Source organism: Rhipicephalus microplus, unplaced genomic scaffold (genome assembly GCF_043290135.1).
Source record: "Rhipicephalus microplus isolate Deutch F79 unplaced genomic scaffold, USDA_Rmic scaffold_18, whole genome shotgun sequence".
In the NCBI taxonomy this organism is placed as follows: domain Eukaryota; kingdom Metazoa; phylum Arthropoda; class Arachnida; order Ixodida; family Ixodidae; genus Rhipicephalus; species Rhipicephalus microplus.
Genome location: NW_027464591.1, coordinates 4,153,490 through 4,171,765, shown reverse-complemented (window position 1 = coordinate 4,171,765; position 18,276 = coordinate 4,153,490). Strand labels below are relative to the sequence as shown.

The 18,276-nt window shown below is 46.0% G+C and overlaps 1 protein-coding gene across 4 annotated transcripts in view; it reads right to left on the bottom strand.

Moving 5' to 3' along the window:
• Positions 1-18,276, bottom strand: part of LOC142785096 (uncharacterized) — a 92,891-nt gene that overhangs the window by 20,759 nt on the left and 53,856 nt on the right. For all 4 annotated transcript variants that reach the window (XM_075883506.1, XM_075883509.1, XM_075883508.1 and 1 more), the window contains one exon: positions 2,727-2,839. In XM_075883506.1, coding sequence (XP_075739621.1) covers positions 2,727-2,839 — 113 coding nt within the window. The remainder of the gene's footprint in view (positions 1-2,726; positions 2,840-18,276) is intronic.

Sequence of the window (18,276 nt, the reverse complement as noted above, 5' to 3'; positions counted from 1 at the left end):
TCTCCTCCTACCGTGACTTCATACGTCACATAATTCCCCTCCCCCCGAAAGAATGCTAGTGTTACAAGTAAAAAAAACATGAAGAAGCGGAGTCTTATAAGCAGAAAATGTTAACACACGCAACATTTCCATGGGACAAGGCCGTTTCGTAAACCGGCGCACACAGAAAAAAAAATTCACAGGAGAGGGTAGCAGTACGATGATATGAACGAGAACTCTGGTAGGCATGGCTGGCTGTTAGTTCAGACAGCATGTCCTATCTTTCATGAGCCCATTCTCGTTGTCGTATGCTGATAAGATGGCGTCTTAATCTTTGTGGGGAGGAACTGGTGACTTCCTATCTTTTTCGGTGTTTGCTGAGGTGTTGGTGCTATAATTATAGGCATAGTTATGATCTCTTGTGCAGAATGCTTTTCTTGCGACAATCCTTCATGCGACAATGCCTTACGTCTTGTGTTCGTCTTTGCTTTAATGGGCTTGCTTTGTGACGTCGCCCTTTTAACTGCGATTGTGTTTCCGAGGAAGTTTTAGTTGGTTGTCGTTCTTGACGGAGGACCAGTTGTAATAGTGAAAGCTGGTCGACTTGCCTGTGCTGAACTTGGGTATGTTTCTCAGGATATTGCGTAAGAGGAGCCCCTTTGGGAACATGGCGTTAATTTTCTGCTCTAATTGATGTGTCCAGTAGGTAGCTAGTGCACGGTGAGTTGTCTTGCTTGTCGTGCTTGTCGTGCTTGCTTGGTAGTGTGCCATCTTTGCTAGAAAGCCTTTCAAACGCTTCTGTGATGTCTTTCCTCACGGACGCTTCTGGCAACTGGTAATGTGCGAGAACTGATGCTTCTGAGCCTTTTGTGCTGTTTGGACTTTCAGGTGTCTGTGCACCAGATGGTGCCAACACAGCAGACGTGTTTTGGTAAGATTCCAGTCAGAAATTTTTCTCTTTCTGTGTAACTAATTAGTTGAGCTGTTCTGACACGTGCATCTGCACAGAAGGGCCAGAGCCTGGCTGATTACCTTCCAACTTTCTCAGCTCTATATCAACCACAGCAAGCGTGCGAGGAATGAGGTGGGCGTTATGAGCAATCGAACGGCGAAATTACAGGAAACCAGGTGGTGGGCCAAGTGTGCGAGACGGTGAGTATGGTGCACTGGGTGTTCCAATGTGTGAAGACTGCTGCTGGTTGTGACAACTGAGATGGGTTGTTTTAACGACGGGTTGCATGCAAATCTTCATCGTAATTTTTAAATCGGATGATCATTTCTTCTCTAATATTTTTTTCACGATTCGTCGTTTTTGGAGATATGAGTGAGGTAGAATTTGAAAGCCTCACCTTAGATGTAGTCAGTAAAATTGATGGCCATCTCCCATTCCGACCAAGGTGCAGCGGTAGCGTGGAGCTCGAATAGGTCGAACCAGTCCTGCAAGGGACCATCGTCCGCTTCTCCAGTGTACTTGGGAATGGGAAATTGAGCTGATGGTTCCGTCATGATGCTTGTCACTGTGTTGAGTGGGGATGCACTTCTGTGGTCCACGTTTGGTCACTGCGTCTTGCTGAAGTCTTCGATGATGATGGCCGGTTGATGAAGTGGCTGCGAGGTCTTCATCCTGTCGACTTGTGTGACGCTAGATGTCGGAGATGTGGCATGGCTCATACACCATGTTCCTTCCATCCTAACTTCTTTCTCATATGCTTTTCCTACCATGGCTTCATAGGTCACACACATACACACACATATATATATATATATATATATATATATATATATATATATATATATATATATATATATATATATATATATATATATATATATATATATATATATATATGGGAAAGAAGTGTATACCTAAGGGCTCGTTTTTCTATGTTTTGACAAAATATTAGTGAGATCTAACAGACAGTAATGCCAAGGAATGTATAGGGGAAGTTATTACAACAAATGAAATGTAAATGCAAAGAAAGAAAAGTGGGTGAAAAAATAACCAGCCGTGAGCAGGATAACCTGCTCACAGCTGGTTATTTTTTCACCCACTTTTCTTTCTTCTTATTTACATTCCATTTGTTCTAATAACTTCCCCTATAGATTCCTTGGCATTACTGTCTGTTAGATCTCATTATATATATATATATATATATATATATATATATATATATATATATATATATATATATATATATATATATATATATATATATACGCACACACTACTACCAGACTTCAACATCAAGCGCAGATAACTATAGTCAGATAGAACTTACAAATTCTGAATAGGCCCTGCCCAGGAGACCACAGTGCACCAGCCGATCCCTTTATCACTAAATAAATACAGTAGAATCTTGTTGATACGTTTCCGGGGAAGAAAAAAAAGTTGGGAGATTAACGTACGATCTGGGAAAATGTACGATCCGAATCATACAATCTGACTCGGGTTAATTGGATTTTCGGGATTGCGAGCATAAGAGCCGGGAAATCGTACTAAGCAAAAACGTACTAACGAGGTTCAACTGGTCCCACACAAGCACTGAGGAATGTTCTTCAATAGGCGGGGCTACCAGTTGCCCAGGTTGTGGCATAATTTCGGAATGCGCACCGTTTAAGGAAAGCTTGTATACATCCAACTTCCAGGAGGAAATGCTGCACAATTCTAGGGTTGCATTAGGTGATAAATGTCACGAATTTCAGGCAATTATTTCTTAACCAGGCAGCGAGACATCTAATGAACCGACCTGATCAAGGAACCCTCCGCTGAGATTAGGGCTGCTGCTAGTGCCAGGAAAGCACCTGGAAGCATCGTCCGGCTGTGTTGCACCTCCATAGTGGCACATGGATCGGTGGTGGGCTGCCAGGACAAAGACGGCAGAAGAAGGCATTGAACGAGCGATCACTAATGGCAAACACAGAGACACTTGCATTACTATGCACTACACTCTAAAAAAAACTGTCTACTCGGGGAGTGTTTCTGCTACACAACTAAAATCGTCATCTGACTTGCTCGCGTTTCCTTTCTTGAAAACCTGACGCTGGCCACTGTCCCATCAAGAACGCTATGTCACATCAATGATGTAAGCGTCGTTTTCGTGACCCCGAACTACCGGAACCGTAGTGATAACGCAAGGAAAGTACTCAGAGTACATGGCAATTATTGTTGTCTTGCAGAAACACTTCCCAAATACCCTTTTTTTGGAGTGTATCTAGCATCCCCTGAGCCTGTTTTTCTTTGCATAACACTCACATCCCTGCAAAACGATCGCCAAACCAAGGTCGACAGAGTCTTATATAGCTTTTCGCACATAGTCGCACAGTGTGGTTCCTAAAGTGCAAGAGATGGCACAAGTGCTCTTGCAGCCACACAACCCAATAGTCCGGTGAAAGAACTCATTTTTTTCTTCACCTTTGGCTCAGGACCATCGTCGCAAATCAAAGGGACTCGCAAAACACTTTTCTGTTCCCTTGCACTAGTCAGCTGTGTTCAAAAAACTGCCCATACTAACGTTACTTACTCAGTATCCTGGCACAGTGAACATCTTCCATTCTGCTATAAATTATACTGGCAAGCTACCGTATATACTCGTGTAAGGGCCGCCCTCGTGTAAGGGCCGCACCCCAACTTTGAAAGCGGATATTTCGAAAAAAAAAAAACAAAAGTTCAAAATGTCCCGCCAGAAAAGTGTAGTTAGTTCATTTACAGCCAGATGGCGCTGCACGCTTTTCCGCTTTTATTCTACTTTCGCCGACGCGCCGACCACGCTGTTGACAGCGCGCCGCCATATTTGCCTTGTGCGGCCTCTTTGTTGGCATCGTTCCTAGCATCGTGTCGATACGTTGGCAGCGCGACTTCAGATCGGTGTCGTCGGTGTCACTTTGTTGGTTGTAGTGAACCCTGCAGAAGCCAGCGCACGTGACGGACGATGGGCCGGCATCTGAGATCATTCACTGCAGCATTTAAGCTGCAAGTGATTGACTATGCCGAGGAGCACGGGAAGCGGGAAGCTGGACGAAAGTACGACGTCGATGAGAAGCGCGTGCGTTACTGGATGAATCAGAAAGATGCCCTCGCCGCTACTAACAGGAGCCGAAAGGCGTTTCGCGGGAAAAAGTGCAAGTACCCGCAACTCGAAAGCGAGCTCGTCAACTACGTCGTCGACACACGAAGGGACGGCTACGCCGTATCGACTGACATGATACGCGTCAAAGCCCTCAGCATCGCTCGCCACATGGAAATACCCCCGGCACAATTCAAGGCAAGTCGGGGCTGGGCTACGCGGTTTATGAACCGTAACCAGCTTTCTATTCGGCGCCGAACGACGATTTGCCAAAAACTGCCGCGCGAGTACGAAGACCACGTCATTAAGTTTCATCGCTTCGTGAATGCTCTCAGGAGGGAGCATGAATACGACCTGTCCCAAATTGGGAATGCGGACCAGACACCTGTGTGGTTCGATGCACCGGAAAGCACCACAGTGGATTTAAAAGGTGCGAAAAGTGTGTCTGTGCGCACGACTGGTGCAGAACGCCAAAGGTGCACTGTGATGTTGTGCATCACGGCAGACGGCAGGAGGCTTCCGCCGTACGTCGTATTTAAAAGGAAGACTCTCCCAAAAGAGAAGTTCCCTCAGGGAATCGTCGTACGTGCGCAAGAGAAGGGCTGGATGTCCGAGGAACTGGTCGTTGACTGGATTAAGACCGTCTGGGCAAACAGACCTGGAGGGCTGTTACAACGGAAAGCCCTCCTTGTTTTGGACAGCTTTAGGGGCCACTTGACCGACCGCGTCAAGAACCGAGTTGCCGCAACTCGTACGGACTTGGCCGTCATTCCCGGTGGCCTGACGAGTGTGCTGCAGCCGCTCGACGTATGCGTCAACAGACCATTCAAAGTGGAATTTCGCCGATGTTACTCTGAATGGATGGCTGGAGGCGTCCACGAGAAGACCCCTACAGGACGGCTGAAGCGGGCGTCGCTCCAACAGGTGTGTGAATGGATTTTGAATGCGTGGCGTGCCATGTCAGTAGAAGTAGTTGCTAAAAGCTTCAAGGTAACGGGAATTTCGAACTCCATGAACGGCACCGAAGATGACCGTCTCTGGGAAGACGCGGACGCCGAGGCGAGCTCCTCCGAGAACGAGGACAGCGAAATGGAATCCGAATAAAAACATTTCTGGCATGTCATTTGTGACTCTTGCACTCTGCTACTGTTGCATAAACAGTACAGACCTTTGGCCTGTACTGCCTGTACTAAATCGGCCTGATTCGTGTAAGGGCCGCACCTAGCAAAATTTTCGAAAAAAAAGTGCGGCCCTTACACGAGTATATACGGGTATGCTTACTGTATAACTTTGCTAGCTGGCTTACTCCACAAAAAGTGCAAGAAATACTCTGTAATTAAACACAATCGTCTTTCTTGGGGACCTTCGATAAAAAAAATTTTGTCTGCCTGTCTGTCTGTACATTTGTCTGTTTACCCGCCCTAAAGATGCCTCAAACGGCACAAAACGGCCAACCCCATCCGCAGCGCCCACCAATATTTCTCAAGGTTTAGCGTTCATAGTTGTGCGATTGTCAATTAAAAAAGCAATTATTGCGCATATCTGAGGCGCCATAAAAACACGTGTATGTTTTGTATGTCTGCCTTTATACTACTAGAAGAGGCACACACAAGTAACTCTAAAGATTGTAGCATTTATCGCGCTGTACTGACAGTGCAATGCGATGCCCTAGAAGATGTTTCCAACGCTTTGCTATGACGACACGGTGGTGGCACCTGCCCGTCGCTTTGCATTCTACACCTTATTACCTTTGAGACTGGCACGCATCTTCCTCCGCGGTCGCGCACACCTTCGTTTTCGAAGATAACTGCCAGATGGCGCTCGTGTCTAACATGCCTAGATGGGCTTGTTCGCCTCCGCTACATGCTCGAGGCACTCTAACGCAGAGCCTTCAGAATACCATTCACCGAATTTATTGCGCAGAACATCAAATAAACGTTTTGTTCACTCTCTCCAGGCGCAAGACTATCGTCTTTCGACGACATTTACAGTGTAACATGTAGATTTGGGCCAATTTTTTTTTTTTTTTTGCTTGATGTGCTTGCATTCTTCGTTCTAACTTTTGCACCCTTTGTTCTGGTATTGTGACACTTCTTTCTAGGGCACAAGAGACCACACACAGCACAAGCAACGTGAACTCCTGCTTTGCTAGGCGATGGAGTATTAAAAAAAGAAAGTAAATAATGGTAGTTTCAGAAGCTTTACCACTTTCTAGATAAAGCTGACATGCTGCATGACCACAGGAGTGTGTACTAACTTGACATTTGTCAACATGCAAGTCAGAGTACAAAGGCTATTCAAATAAAAAGGTATGAAATGTTGTAACAATGTGCCCGCTAACATAATGCCTATGCCACTGTGGGAGAACCGGTTGCCAATCGTAGGTAACTACCCTACTGGCAGGGTAGCCCCCCTCCCTGGTGGTCTAGTGGCTAAGGTACTTGGCTGCTGAACCGCAGGTCATGGGATCAAATCCCGGCTGTGACGGCTGCGTTTCCGATGGAGGTGGAAATGTAGGCTCGTGTGCTCACATTTGGGTCCCCAGGTGGTCGAAGATCCCCAGGTGGTCGAAATTTCCGGAGCCCTCCACTACGACGTCTCTCATAATCATATGCTGGTTTTGGGACATTAAACCCCACATATCAAATACTGGCAGGGTGATTTTTAGGCTTGTGTGAATACCGTATTCTCACGCATAATTTACGCCCTCGGATAATTTGCGCACCCCTAGTACTTTACCAGCTTTTCGGAATAAAAAAATATGAACTCACATATTTCGCGCTCCTCGACCCGCCCGAGCCAGCTCGTTGGTGCGCGCACCTTTGGACCTTTCGTATGCATGGCACCTCGCCATGTATACGAGTGCAGTCAAACAGGCTGCCAGTGCGAAGTCGCTGCTTCCGAAGACTTCGCCGAACTGGGGTCTCTAGAATACCGCTCTTGAACACGAACCAGTTGATGGGTCGCTGGAACTGTTCGAGCGTTTGCCTCCCCTATCTCCCAATCTCTACCACTGCGATAATAGCGAGAATGTACGCTCACGTCATGGCACGGACGAGTTTCTGCATCGGAGGCGTTTGAGGGCCTGGTGCTCCAACTGTTCCCCTCGTTCTCTGCTTATGCGCTACAACGCACGCTTGGTCAATTTCGGAAGTTTAAGTTTCGCCATCTGGCCGACTCGTTTTGATGGTTTCCTTGCGATGTGCTGCAGTAATTATATATATGGCAAAATTGAAGCTCGTTGTTGTGAATTTCGCCAAGGAAAATGGCAAGCGTGCCGCCACAAAGTACTTCAAGGAGACGCACTTCAACGTGACGATCGGCGCTGTCAATACGCAAGAAAGCATGTTTCCTGCCACTGAAGGAGGCCTTTTCAATCCTATGCAGATGCTTAGTTCTTCCGGTATCACCGTGTCAGTGGGACCTAGTTTCTCCCAGCATTGTCGAAAGAGTTAAGAAACTACAATAATTCCCAACCGGCCTTCGCGATCATTGATTACCGCTAGACTGCATGTGACATATCTGACTGGGTAAAGTACACGCTCATTCTTTCAAAATTAACAAGCCGAATTCATTTGTGCTCTCATTTATTTCTTCTTTTTTTTTAAAAACGTATATACTCCAGGCGTTAAGACTATGGCACAATATTTCGTATGCGCTGGCAAAATTTCCACGTAATTTGTGCACCCCCTTCTCGATAACCCCAAATCAAGAAAAAAAATGTGCAACAGTAGTGAATTTCATGTTCGAAAGCGATTTCTAAGTGATTAGTAATTTTGGCTGAATAATTTCAGATTGAACTCGAATAGTACATATATTGCATGATACCGTATTTACTCGCGTAATGATCACACTCGCGTAATCATCGCACCCCTAAATTTTGTCTTCTAAATTCGATTTTTTTTTCCCCGCGTAATGATCGCATCCCGAACTTGCCGCATGATACGTCGTGTGCCAAGTCTAGCATATGATCATCGCCTTTATTATCTGTTGAATGTTGCGTTAATAACTCTTCGAAACTCGCTAACTGCACGCACCAACCATATTGTCAGGAATCGGTTTATTCAGCCAGGCTCGAGCTAAATCAGACTGGTGACGATATTTACAGATGAAGATGTACAGGTGATGATGATATCAAAGAAAATAAAGAGACATTCACTTGTCGCGCTCACACTAATTCCCCCGCTTGATTAAAGCAGCCGCCTGGTCGCTTGACAGTATTATGAAATGAATCGCGCATAAGGCTTTAAACGAGATACGTGCACTATCTCTGTTCCTCGGCAACGATGATCAGGATTAGCGCTAAGAGGAGAAACGCGGTAATTGACAGGAGATGTCTGTTCGACCATCGTGTACGGCCCAATGAAGCGACTGATAAATTTGTCGCATAAGCCAGGGACGCGTAGTGGAGTCCATAGAACTTCGTCACCAGAGGAAAAACTCACAACACGGCGAGACCAGTCGTAGCGAGATTTTCGAGTGTCTTGAGAGAGGCCGGTTTTAACAAGGGCCTAGTGATGACAGTGTGCGGGGGCCGAAAGGAAAGAGACATCCAGAGCGAAACTCGGTGAGCGACCATGGACAAGAAAAAATAGAGAAAAGCCGGTAGTGCGTTGAGCATCTGTATTATAGGCGAATGTCACGAAGGGTAGAATTGCATCCCAGTTTGTGTGGTTGGGGTAAATGTACATGGTGATCATGTCCGATAGGGTCCGATGAAACCGTTCAGTGAATCCGTTGGTCTGCGGGTGGTAGCTAGAAGTGGTTTTGTGAACAGTGTTCGAGGCAGCAAAACTTGCTCGACAATGAAAGAGAGAAAGACTCTGCCACGATCACTCAGAAGAATGCATGGAGCTCCATGACGCAAAAAGATGTGGCGAAGAAAGAAATCGGCGACCTCAGTGGCAGTCCCAGATGGTATAGAAGCTGTTTCTGCGTAGTGGGTAAGGTGGTCGACGGCCGTGACAATCCAGCGATTCCCATTGGATGATATAGGAAGAGGGCCATACAAGTCGATTCCAACGACTTCAAAAGGCGAGGCGGGACAAGGAAGAGGTTGCATTAAGCCAGCCAGAGCGGTTGTCGGTCGTTTTCGCCGTTGGCAATAGACACAGGAGGCGACGTACTTAGCGACGGCTGAAGAGAGGCCAGGCCAAAAACAACGACTTCGTATTTTGTCGTAAGTCTTGTGATAGCCTAGATGAGCGGCGGTTGGATCGTCATGAGAGGCTTCCAGAACTTCACATTGCAGAGAACGTGGGATGACGGGTACCCACTTGTTACCATCGATGTGGCAAATGTAGCGGTATAAAGCACCACCGACAAGCTTAAATTGTTTAAGTTGTCGACGGAGTCTGGCGTTTGAAGGAGTAATAGAACTGGTCAAGCAGTCAACAATGGTGCGGCAGTATGGGTCGACACGTTGTTGTGAAACAAGGACGGATAGGGTGGCAGGTGATAAACTTTGCGCTGCGATTGGAGAGGTGCAGTCGTTTTGGTGTATCGATGGTGAGTGGCTTCCGCTGGGCAAAGGACAGCGCGATAGAGCATCAGCATCCTGATGGTTCTTCCTAGATCTGCTGGCGACATCAAAATCATACTCCTGCAAGCGAAGCACCCAGCGACCGAGGCGACTCGGTAAGTTTTTCAGCGATGAAAGCCAGCATAGGGCGTTATGGTCAATCAAGACGGTAAAATGGCGGCCGTGAAGATATAGTCGGAATCTTTGCACTGCCCAAACAACAGCAAGGCACTCCTGCTCTGTGATAGTGTAGTTCTTTTCTGGAGCGGTAAGAGCACGACTTGCATAAGCAACGACGCGTTCGCGTGTTTTTGTCACGCTGCAAGCGTACCACACCAAGACCATGACTACTTGCGTCGGTGTGAAGGATGGTGGGTGTAGTGGAATCGAAGTGGCACAGTACTGGATCCGACATGACGGCTTGCTTCAATGCCGTGAAAGCGCTTTCGCAGTCTTCGGACCAAATGAAGGCGACGTTCCTTGCGAGGAGTTGATGGAGTGGAGACGCAAGTTCCGCGAAGCCACGTATGAAGCACCGGAAGTAAGAAGATAACCCAAGAAAGCTGCGCAGGTCCTTTTGACGTAGTGGTCGAGGAAAATTTAGGACGGCAGCAAGGTTTTCGGGGTCCGGTCGAATTCCTTTTTTGCTGACGAGGTAGCCGAGAACCATGATTGTCTTGCTAGCAAAGGTACATTTCTTGGTGTTAAGCTGTAGACCGGCTTTTGCAAGACATGTGAGGACTTTGTCAGGACGTTGTAGATGCTGCGAGAACGTCGATGAAAACACTACTATGTCATCGAGATAGCACAGACATGTTTTCCATTTCGAACCACGCAATACGCCGTCTATCATGCGTTCGAAGGTGGCGGGCGCATTACAGAGTCCAAAAGGCATCACATTAAACTCGTACAACCCATGTGGCGTTGAAAAGGTGGTCTTCTCTTTATCAGACTTCGACATTGGTATCTGCCAGTAGCCTGACCTAAGGTCGAGGCTAGAAAAATACTCTGCGCCCTCTAATGATTCCAGTGCATCGTCAATCCGAGAGAGAGGATAAACATCCTCGCGTGTTATTTTGTTTAGCTCACGGTAATCGATGCAGAAATGCACTGTCCCATTTTTATTTTGAACGAGAACGACTGGCAATGACCAGGGACTCGAGGAAGGGCGTATGATGTTGCGTCGTAGCATGTCTGAGACGTTTTCCTCGATGATCTTGTATCCTGCCTGAGGCACGCGATATGGACACCGATGTACAATACGAGAGCCATCAGTCTGGATGCTGTGAGTAGCGGTGGTAGTCATGCTGAGGACGGGCGAGTTCACGTCAAATAGAGAACAGTGTCTATTCAACAGGGCGAGCAAATCTTCAGTTTGATCAGGTGCTAACTCAGTGCTTATGGCTGCCGACACAAGTGTGGAAGAGGCATTGAATGGCAGTGATTGTAACTTTGGGACATCGTTGTGGTGGTTGTTCAGAAGAGTAACAATCCCAACAGGCTCACTGTCGACCGCGCAAGATACTGTTGAGGCACAGGGGAGCAGTACACACTCGGGCGTTTGACTTATGGCGGTTAGTTAGGCAGACCCATCGAAGAAGCGAATAAGCCCTGGTGTGATCACAATGCCCCTGCATAGGGTATGGCCGTAAGGGAGAATTAGTGCGTCACCATCCACAATGTCGGTGCAATTAACACTTTTAATTTCTTCGATGTATGGCCGAAGTATATAATCTGACGTAGTGACATTGCGGATGCGTCCATCGTGTTCAAGCGGAGAAGAGTCAGTGGCCTTTAGATGCAAGAGACGCTGATCACAAGATATGAAAGCGGACGCAGAAGATAGGAAATCCCACCCCAGAATGAGAGCGTGGGTGCACTCACGAAATACCGCGAAAACAATGTGATGACGAATGCCTTCAATGCAGACACGAACGGTACACTGTGCAAGTGGACGAACGAGAGCGTTGGTCGCCGCACGTAGAGGTGGGCCGCCATGAGGCGTGGTGACTTTTTGAAGGGGGGAACAAAAATCAGCACGAATAATTGAAACGGCAGCGCCAGTGTCTACAAGAGCTTCAACGCGTACACCTTCTACAAACACTACTATCAAATTCGATGGCCGCTATGGAGGAATTGTTAGCTGTCCGGTGGATGCAGTTTCCTCTCCTAAAACTGCATCGGGGAGTTTTCCGTGTGGGCGTTCGTGGAATTGCAGGCGGGCCGCAGAGGTGACAATGAACGGCGACCTGGCGAAGGCGACCTGCGGCGAGACGTACGGGAATTCGCAGGCATGTCAGTATGGTAGGTAGGAGGCGGTGAACGGTAATAGGACGTTCGGGAGGGTGGTCGTAGGTAGTTCATGGTCGGACGGAAGCTTCGATGTTCTTCAGGAGCGTAGTCGCGTTGCTCGTATTGTTGGCGCCTTCAACAAAACCGAGCGATATGTCCTCAATAGCCGGAGTAGTAACAGATTGCTCGAGGTGAGCGCTGAGATGCGTAGTAAGGCGGTGCATGCACTAGCGGTGACAACGAACCCACAGGCGTATGGTCTGCAGGTGCAGGCACAGAAACGGTGGGTGCGGCAGAGAGCGCGGCAACTTCGGCGTACGTGCGCATCTGGCGCACGCAAGGACTGTTGGAACAAGTCGAACACGATGCGGAGGCGATCTCTTGTTTAATCAGGTCTCGCAAGCTATCTTTTTCAGAAGGGAGAGTAACTTCCGCAGCACAGGAAGAGCAGCGCCCGTGAAGCTCTTCACGAACGATGTCGCGAATAAGCGCACGCAAATCGAGGGGTGCAGGCAAACGAATGTCGGTGGCATCGTAGCAAAGGCGAAGAGACTGAAGCTCGTCAAGTCGCTGTCAGATGGTTATTACGACCTGGGTGGTGGCAGGATTTTGCTTGGCGAGGGCGTTAAAGGCGACGGTGTTAATGCCTTTAATAATGTGGCGTATTTGGTCATTCTGAGACATGCCAGTGTTAACGCGCTTGCACAGTGCAAAGACATCCTCAATATAAGAGGTGTATGATTCACCCGGCAGCTGCGTGCGTTCAGCGAGCTGCTTCTTTGCTGCCTCAGTGCGAACTGTAGGGGCACCAAATATTTGACGAATTTGCTGCTCCAAAGCGTCCCAGTCGGGAAGATCCGAGTGGTGGTTCCAGAACCAAGTTTTTGCAACATCGGACAAGTAAAATGGGACGCTGCGCAACTTCTGTGGATTGTCCCACCTGTTCAAATCGCTGACGAGGTCGTAGTTCTTGATCCAGTCTTCGACATCATCGCCTCGGAGAACGGAAAATACAGGTGGATCACGCAGGCGAATGTTGTTGGGCGGAGCGGGTGGCGGTGGCTGCAGTAGGACGGGGACATTGGATGGGCCAGGGTTTTCTTGAGCCGCCATGGCTGGGGGTTGTTATCAAAGAAAATAAAGAGTCATTCGCTTGTCGCGCTCACAATATTCTTAATTTTTGCCCACCGTTGGCGGAAACGTTCCATTTAGGATTGCAGTAAGGGCGAAAGCCGCAGTTTTCACTGAATTCCCGCCATGTGTTTTTATGTCTATGGCAGCTGAACGCGCCTATCATTGTTTATATGATCTGAAAGCAGACATCAATATGCTAATGTGATAAATCTACTGATTTAAATGAAAGCATTCGTTATTTAGATGGAAGAAACTGTTCTGACGCGCGTGACGTACTCACAACCTCCATAATTGACGAAAAGAATAAAAAAAATGCGGTCGCTTCACTCCGTCAGCCACCATGCTTGTTTTGACATCCCACACTGTTACAACGGCGGCTGCCTGTTGGTCGACCTCTGTTCATCCTGCAGCAATGTTTTTTTATCCGAGACGTTTTTTTTTTTGTGTGTGTGCTTTGTGATCGCCTGTTGAAGCACCGTTTCACCATGGGGCTGTATGGGAGTTTTACTGCCGCGTTCAAGCTGAAGGCGCTTGACTACGCGCTAGAGCATGGCAATCGCGCTGCCGATGAGATGGTCCATTTCCGACGAGGTGGCCGTCAAGAGCTACAAAAAGACTGGCATTTCCAACACGCTCGACGAATTGGAAGATGAGCCTCTGTGGGACAGTGAAGACACTGCCGGTTCCGACAGGGAATCGTGCGGCGACAACACCGACGCCAGTGACGCTTCGGAGTCTAAATGAACGTTAGGGGCTCAGAGAGGTAAAAAATAAAAGGGAAGTGTGCCACGCATGTAGCTCCTGCGTAATGCGTGCATTTTGTTACAAAGGTAAGCTTTAATTTACTTTTATTTTTGGTTATGTTCATGATAGCTATCGTAAGAATTCTGATTAGTGACTTTTTTGCATTTTCGTTGCTTGGAATATTTTTTCGCGGAAAATTTACCCCACGTAATGATTGCATCCCGATGTTGGAGTCAATTTTTTTGGAAAAAAAGTGCAATCATTATAAGAGTATATACAGTATTACAGAGAAAAATTACCATATTTGTCATGAACAAACTAACCAGTACAATATTTCTTTTAATTGAAACAAGGCCTGTGTAAATGTCATTGATGCTTTAAAAGAAAGTGGAAACAATAGTAGCAGGATATCACTTTGGTAGAATGCAAGTGATAATCAGTAAAGTATGTCACAATTTAAAATTTGCTATAATTAGAGCATATAAATCAGCACAAAAAGCTTTTAAACTTAAAAAATGAATCGATGTGAGGGTAATATCTTCATTTAACCTTGAAGAAGGGCTTCATGTCAATGCAAATTCTCCCTAAATAAGTGTTTTCACAGCTTAGAACCACTTCACTATAGTGAAACCACCTTTGCAGGAGGTTACTTGCAGTCTAATATAAATGTATTAATTCGTTTTGAATACTTTGAATTTTTCAATAATTTAAATTTTATTCAAAGCATTCAAATATTCACACAAGCCTAATATTTTTGCAATTTTATGGGCTGTGTAGGGCAGTGATAGGATTTCCTTATCAGAGGTAAAGCGATTTCCGCTTCTTGCTCGTCATCGATCACCGAAAGGGGAGGTTGATTGACACAACATTCCCGAGGATGACATTCGTAATTACACCAGAAAACTAAATCTTTCTTTAAATAAAACTGGCCGCTTACTTTTTAATTCACAAGTCACCAGCATAGGGCAGAATGAAATGGAATAGGAAAAACTTTATTTGGGTCCGCCGGGGCATGAACTAGCACGTAGCCGACCACACGAACGAGCCTTTGCGTAGATTATTGTTGGTGTTCCTTCCTTTTTCTTTTGCTATCTGCCTACTTTTCCACCACCGATTCCGCAGTCAGCTTTTACCTATTTCTATTCTGACCTGTTTACCCTTGCGATGCCTTTACTAAACCCCAAAGGTAGGCTAGTTCTCTTACACGCAACCGGATGGATGTTTGCACATTCAATGAAATGCGCTCCGTAGTTTCCTCATCTTCCCCTCACGTGTGCAATTCTCTTCTTCACTGCATCTCACTTTATAATTATGCATACTAAAGCAACCCGACCTCGCTTCAAATAGCAAGGTCGAATTGAGATTACATTCATTAATTAGGTTCATTAAATTAACTGGATTATTGTAAAGTATACCCTTGCCTATATCGTCCTTACCCTTTCGATGGTCACCCAGAGCCGACTTTTTCATTTTTTTTATCGCTGCTACCCAATATACATTTTTTCCGCCTCTCCCACATTTACCTCAATGCTCTTTGTCATCGTATCACTTACGCTGCCACTGCATACTTGCCGAGGAGACTCCTAGCTTTTTTTCTCAACTGTGAATGAACCCTCTTCCAATTAAAATAACAGCATGCCTTCTCTACCCATCTCCTGTCTTACATGTTCTTTACTCACTCTGAAATTTTTCCAAACTAATTTTCAAAGTCACTGCCAACTTCAGTGCCACTGCACTTCTGCATGTGGTACAGTGGTGTAGCCTGTACCTTTTTTATCACTGCATTGCACTATTTTTAAGTGTAGGGTAAAAAGTAGGGTAGTAAAAAACTGTGCGGGGTAAATTAGGGTCATCTTAACAATCACACAGAAAATCTTCTAAAAATTGGTTAGCAAGACTGATGGGAGCAGGTAGCAAGATGTCAATGGATGCGATTGGAGTCCCCACTGCAGATCAGAGCGTGAGCATGGCATGGCTCTCCTGCACATACGCCTGCATGTGCACCTGCAGCATGTGCATACTGCAGTGCGTGTGAGGACACGATGGCACCCAAATGGCAAAGTTCGAGGATTGAGAAACAGCAAGAAGTTATCTGATTTCTAACAGCAGAAGGTGTTATGCAAGCCACCATTCATCGTTGGATGGTGACCACATACGGGAAAGACAGTGTGTCCGATAAGTCCGTGAGAACATGGAGTGCCCGTTTTTGCGCAGGCCATGAAGGTTTGATGACCCGAGACCAGGCACGTCCACAAGTCTTTAGGGAAACATGCCGCAGAACTGGTCAAGTTCAAGCTGCTTGACCATCTGCCCTATAGCCCGCACATGTTGCCCGGCAATTTCAGTGTGTTCGGGCCCAAAAAAAAAAAACGTCTAGAAGGGATGCGCTTCAACTCAGACGACCAACGCAAGGATGCTCTGAAAGACTGGGTCTCGTCACAGCCACAAATATTTCTTGTACAAGCAATTCTTTGGCTTGTTTATCAATGGGATCGTTGGGCTCAGGCCAACGTGTATACTTTGAATAATATTCATTTATGAACGCAGTATTGTTTCGTACCTTTTCCTTTGAACACCCCTAGTTTGTTCATTAACTTGACCCTGCAAACACATACATAGAGCACAATCCATCAGTCTCAATAAATTAATCAGGGTGCTTAATCAGCCAGTACCACAATCCGATTATGAGGCACATTGTGCTATGGGACTATTCGGACCAATTCTGAGCACAATGTTCTTCACTGTGCAGCCAAAGTTAGGTACTGTACATGAGCATTCTTGAATTTTGCCTCCACTGAAATGCCATAACCTCCTACTGCCTGGTCTGGAGACCAGGCTGTAGGAGATTATGGCATCGGTACTAGAAACGCCAGAGGAGAGCTACTACAGTCAACTCCCGATTACTCGGACCCTCTAGAGAGTGAAAAACCGTCCGAAAATTCGGGCAGTCCGAAAAAATGAATACAAGCAAAAAAAAATGCATTATTTTACTTATAATTTTTATTCCAAGCAAACAAAATGCACTATTTCATTGATATTTCTCGGATTTGATTAATAGGCATAAAGTATGCGATGTAAGAAGATATAACATGGAGAGAATTGAACACGCTCTGAAAAACGGAGGAAGCGTCAAAGCAGTGAAGAGGAAACATGGGATAGGCAAAAATGGCATGTATGCACTAAGGGACAAAGAGGGCAAGTAACTACCAATATGGATAGAATAGTTAAAATAGCGGAGTTTTACAGAGAGCTGTACAGTAGCCGGGGCATACACGACCTTAATACTATAAGAACTAGCAGTAACCCAGATGACACCCCACCAGTAATGATAGAAAAAGTCAGAAAAGCTTTGGAGAGCATGCAAAGAGGCAAAGCTGCTGGTGAGGATCAGGTAACATCAGATCTGCTGAAAGATGGAGGACAGATTGTGTTAGAAAAACTAGCCACTCTGTTTACGAGGTGTCTCCTGACGGGAAGAGTACCAGAGTCTTGGAGGAATGTTAACATCATCTTAATGCATAAGAAAGGAGATGACAAGGACTTGAAGATTTACAGGCCGATCAGCTTGCTCTCTGTAGTATACAAGCTATATACAAAGGTAATTGCAACCAGAGTAAAGAAAACACTAGAATTAAATCAACCAAAGGAACAAGCAGGATTTCGAACAGGCTACTCAGCAATCAACCACACTCATACTATCAATTAGGTAATAGAGAAATGGTCACAATAAAACCAACCACTATACATAGCCTTCATTGGTATACAAAGGTAATTGCTAACAGAGTAAAGAAAACACTAGAATTAAATCAACCAAAGGAACAAGCAGGATTTCGAACAGGTTACTCAACAATCAACCACATTCATACTATCAATTAGGTAATAGAGAAATGCTCACAATAAAACCAACCACTATACATAGCCTTCATTGATTACGAGAAAGTGTTTGATTCAGTAGAAATATCAGCAGTCGACCACACACTACGGAACCAGGGCGCCGATGAAGCATATATAAACATCCTGGAAAAAATCTACAGGGGATCAACTGCTACCATAGTGCTTCATAAAGAAAGCAACAGAATACCAATCAAAAAGGGCGTAAGGCAGGGGGACACAATCTCCCCAATGCTATTTACCGCGTGCTTACAGGACCACATTCATACTATCAATTAGGTAATAGAGAAATGCTCACAATAAAACCAACCACTATACATAGCCTTCATTGATTACGAGAAAGCGTTTGATTCAGTAGAAATATCAGCAGCCGTCCACACACTACGGAACGAGGGCGCCGATGAAGCATATATAAACATCCTGGAAGAAATCTACAGGGGATCAACTGCTACCATAGTGCTTCATAAAGAAAGCAACAGAATACCAATCAAAAAGGGCGTAAGGCAGGGGGACACAATCTCCCCAATGCTATTTACCGCGTGCTTACAGGAGGTTTTCAGAAGCCTAGAATGGGAACAGTTAGGAATAAGAGTTAATGGAGAGTACCTTAGTAACCTGCGCCTCGCCGATGACATTGCATTGCTATGTAAC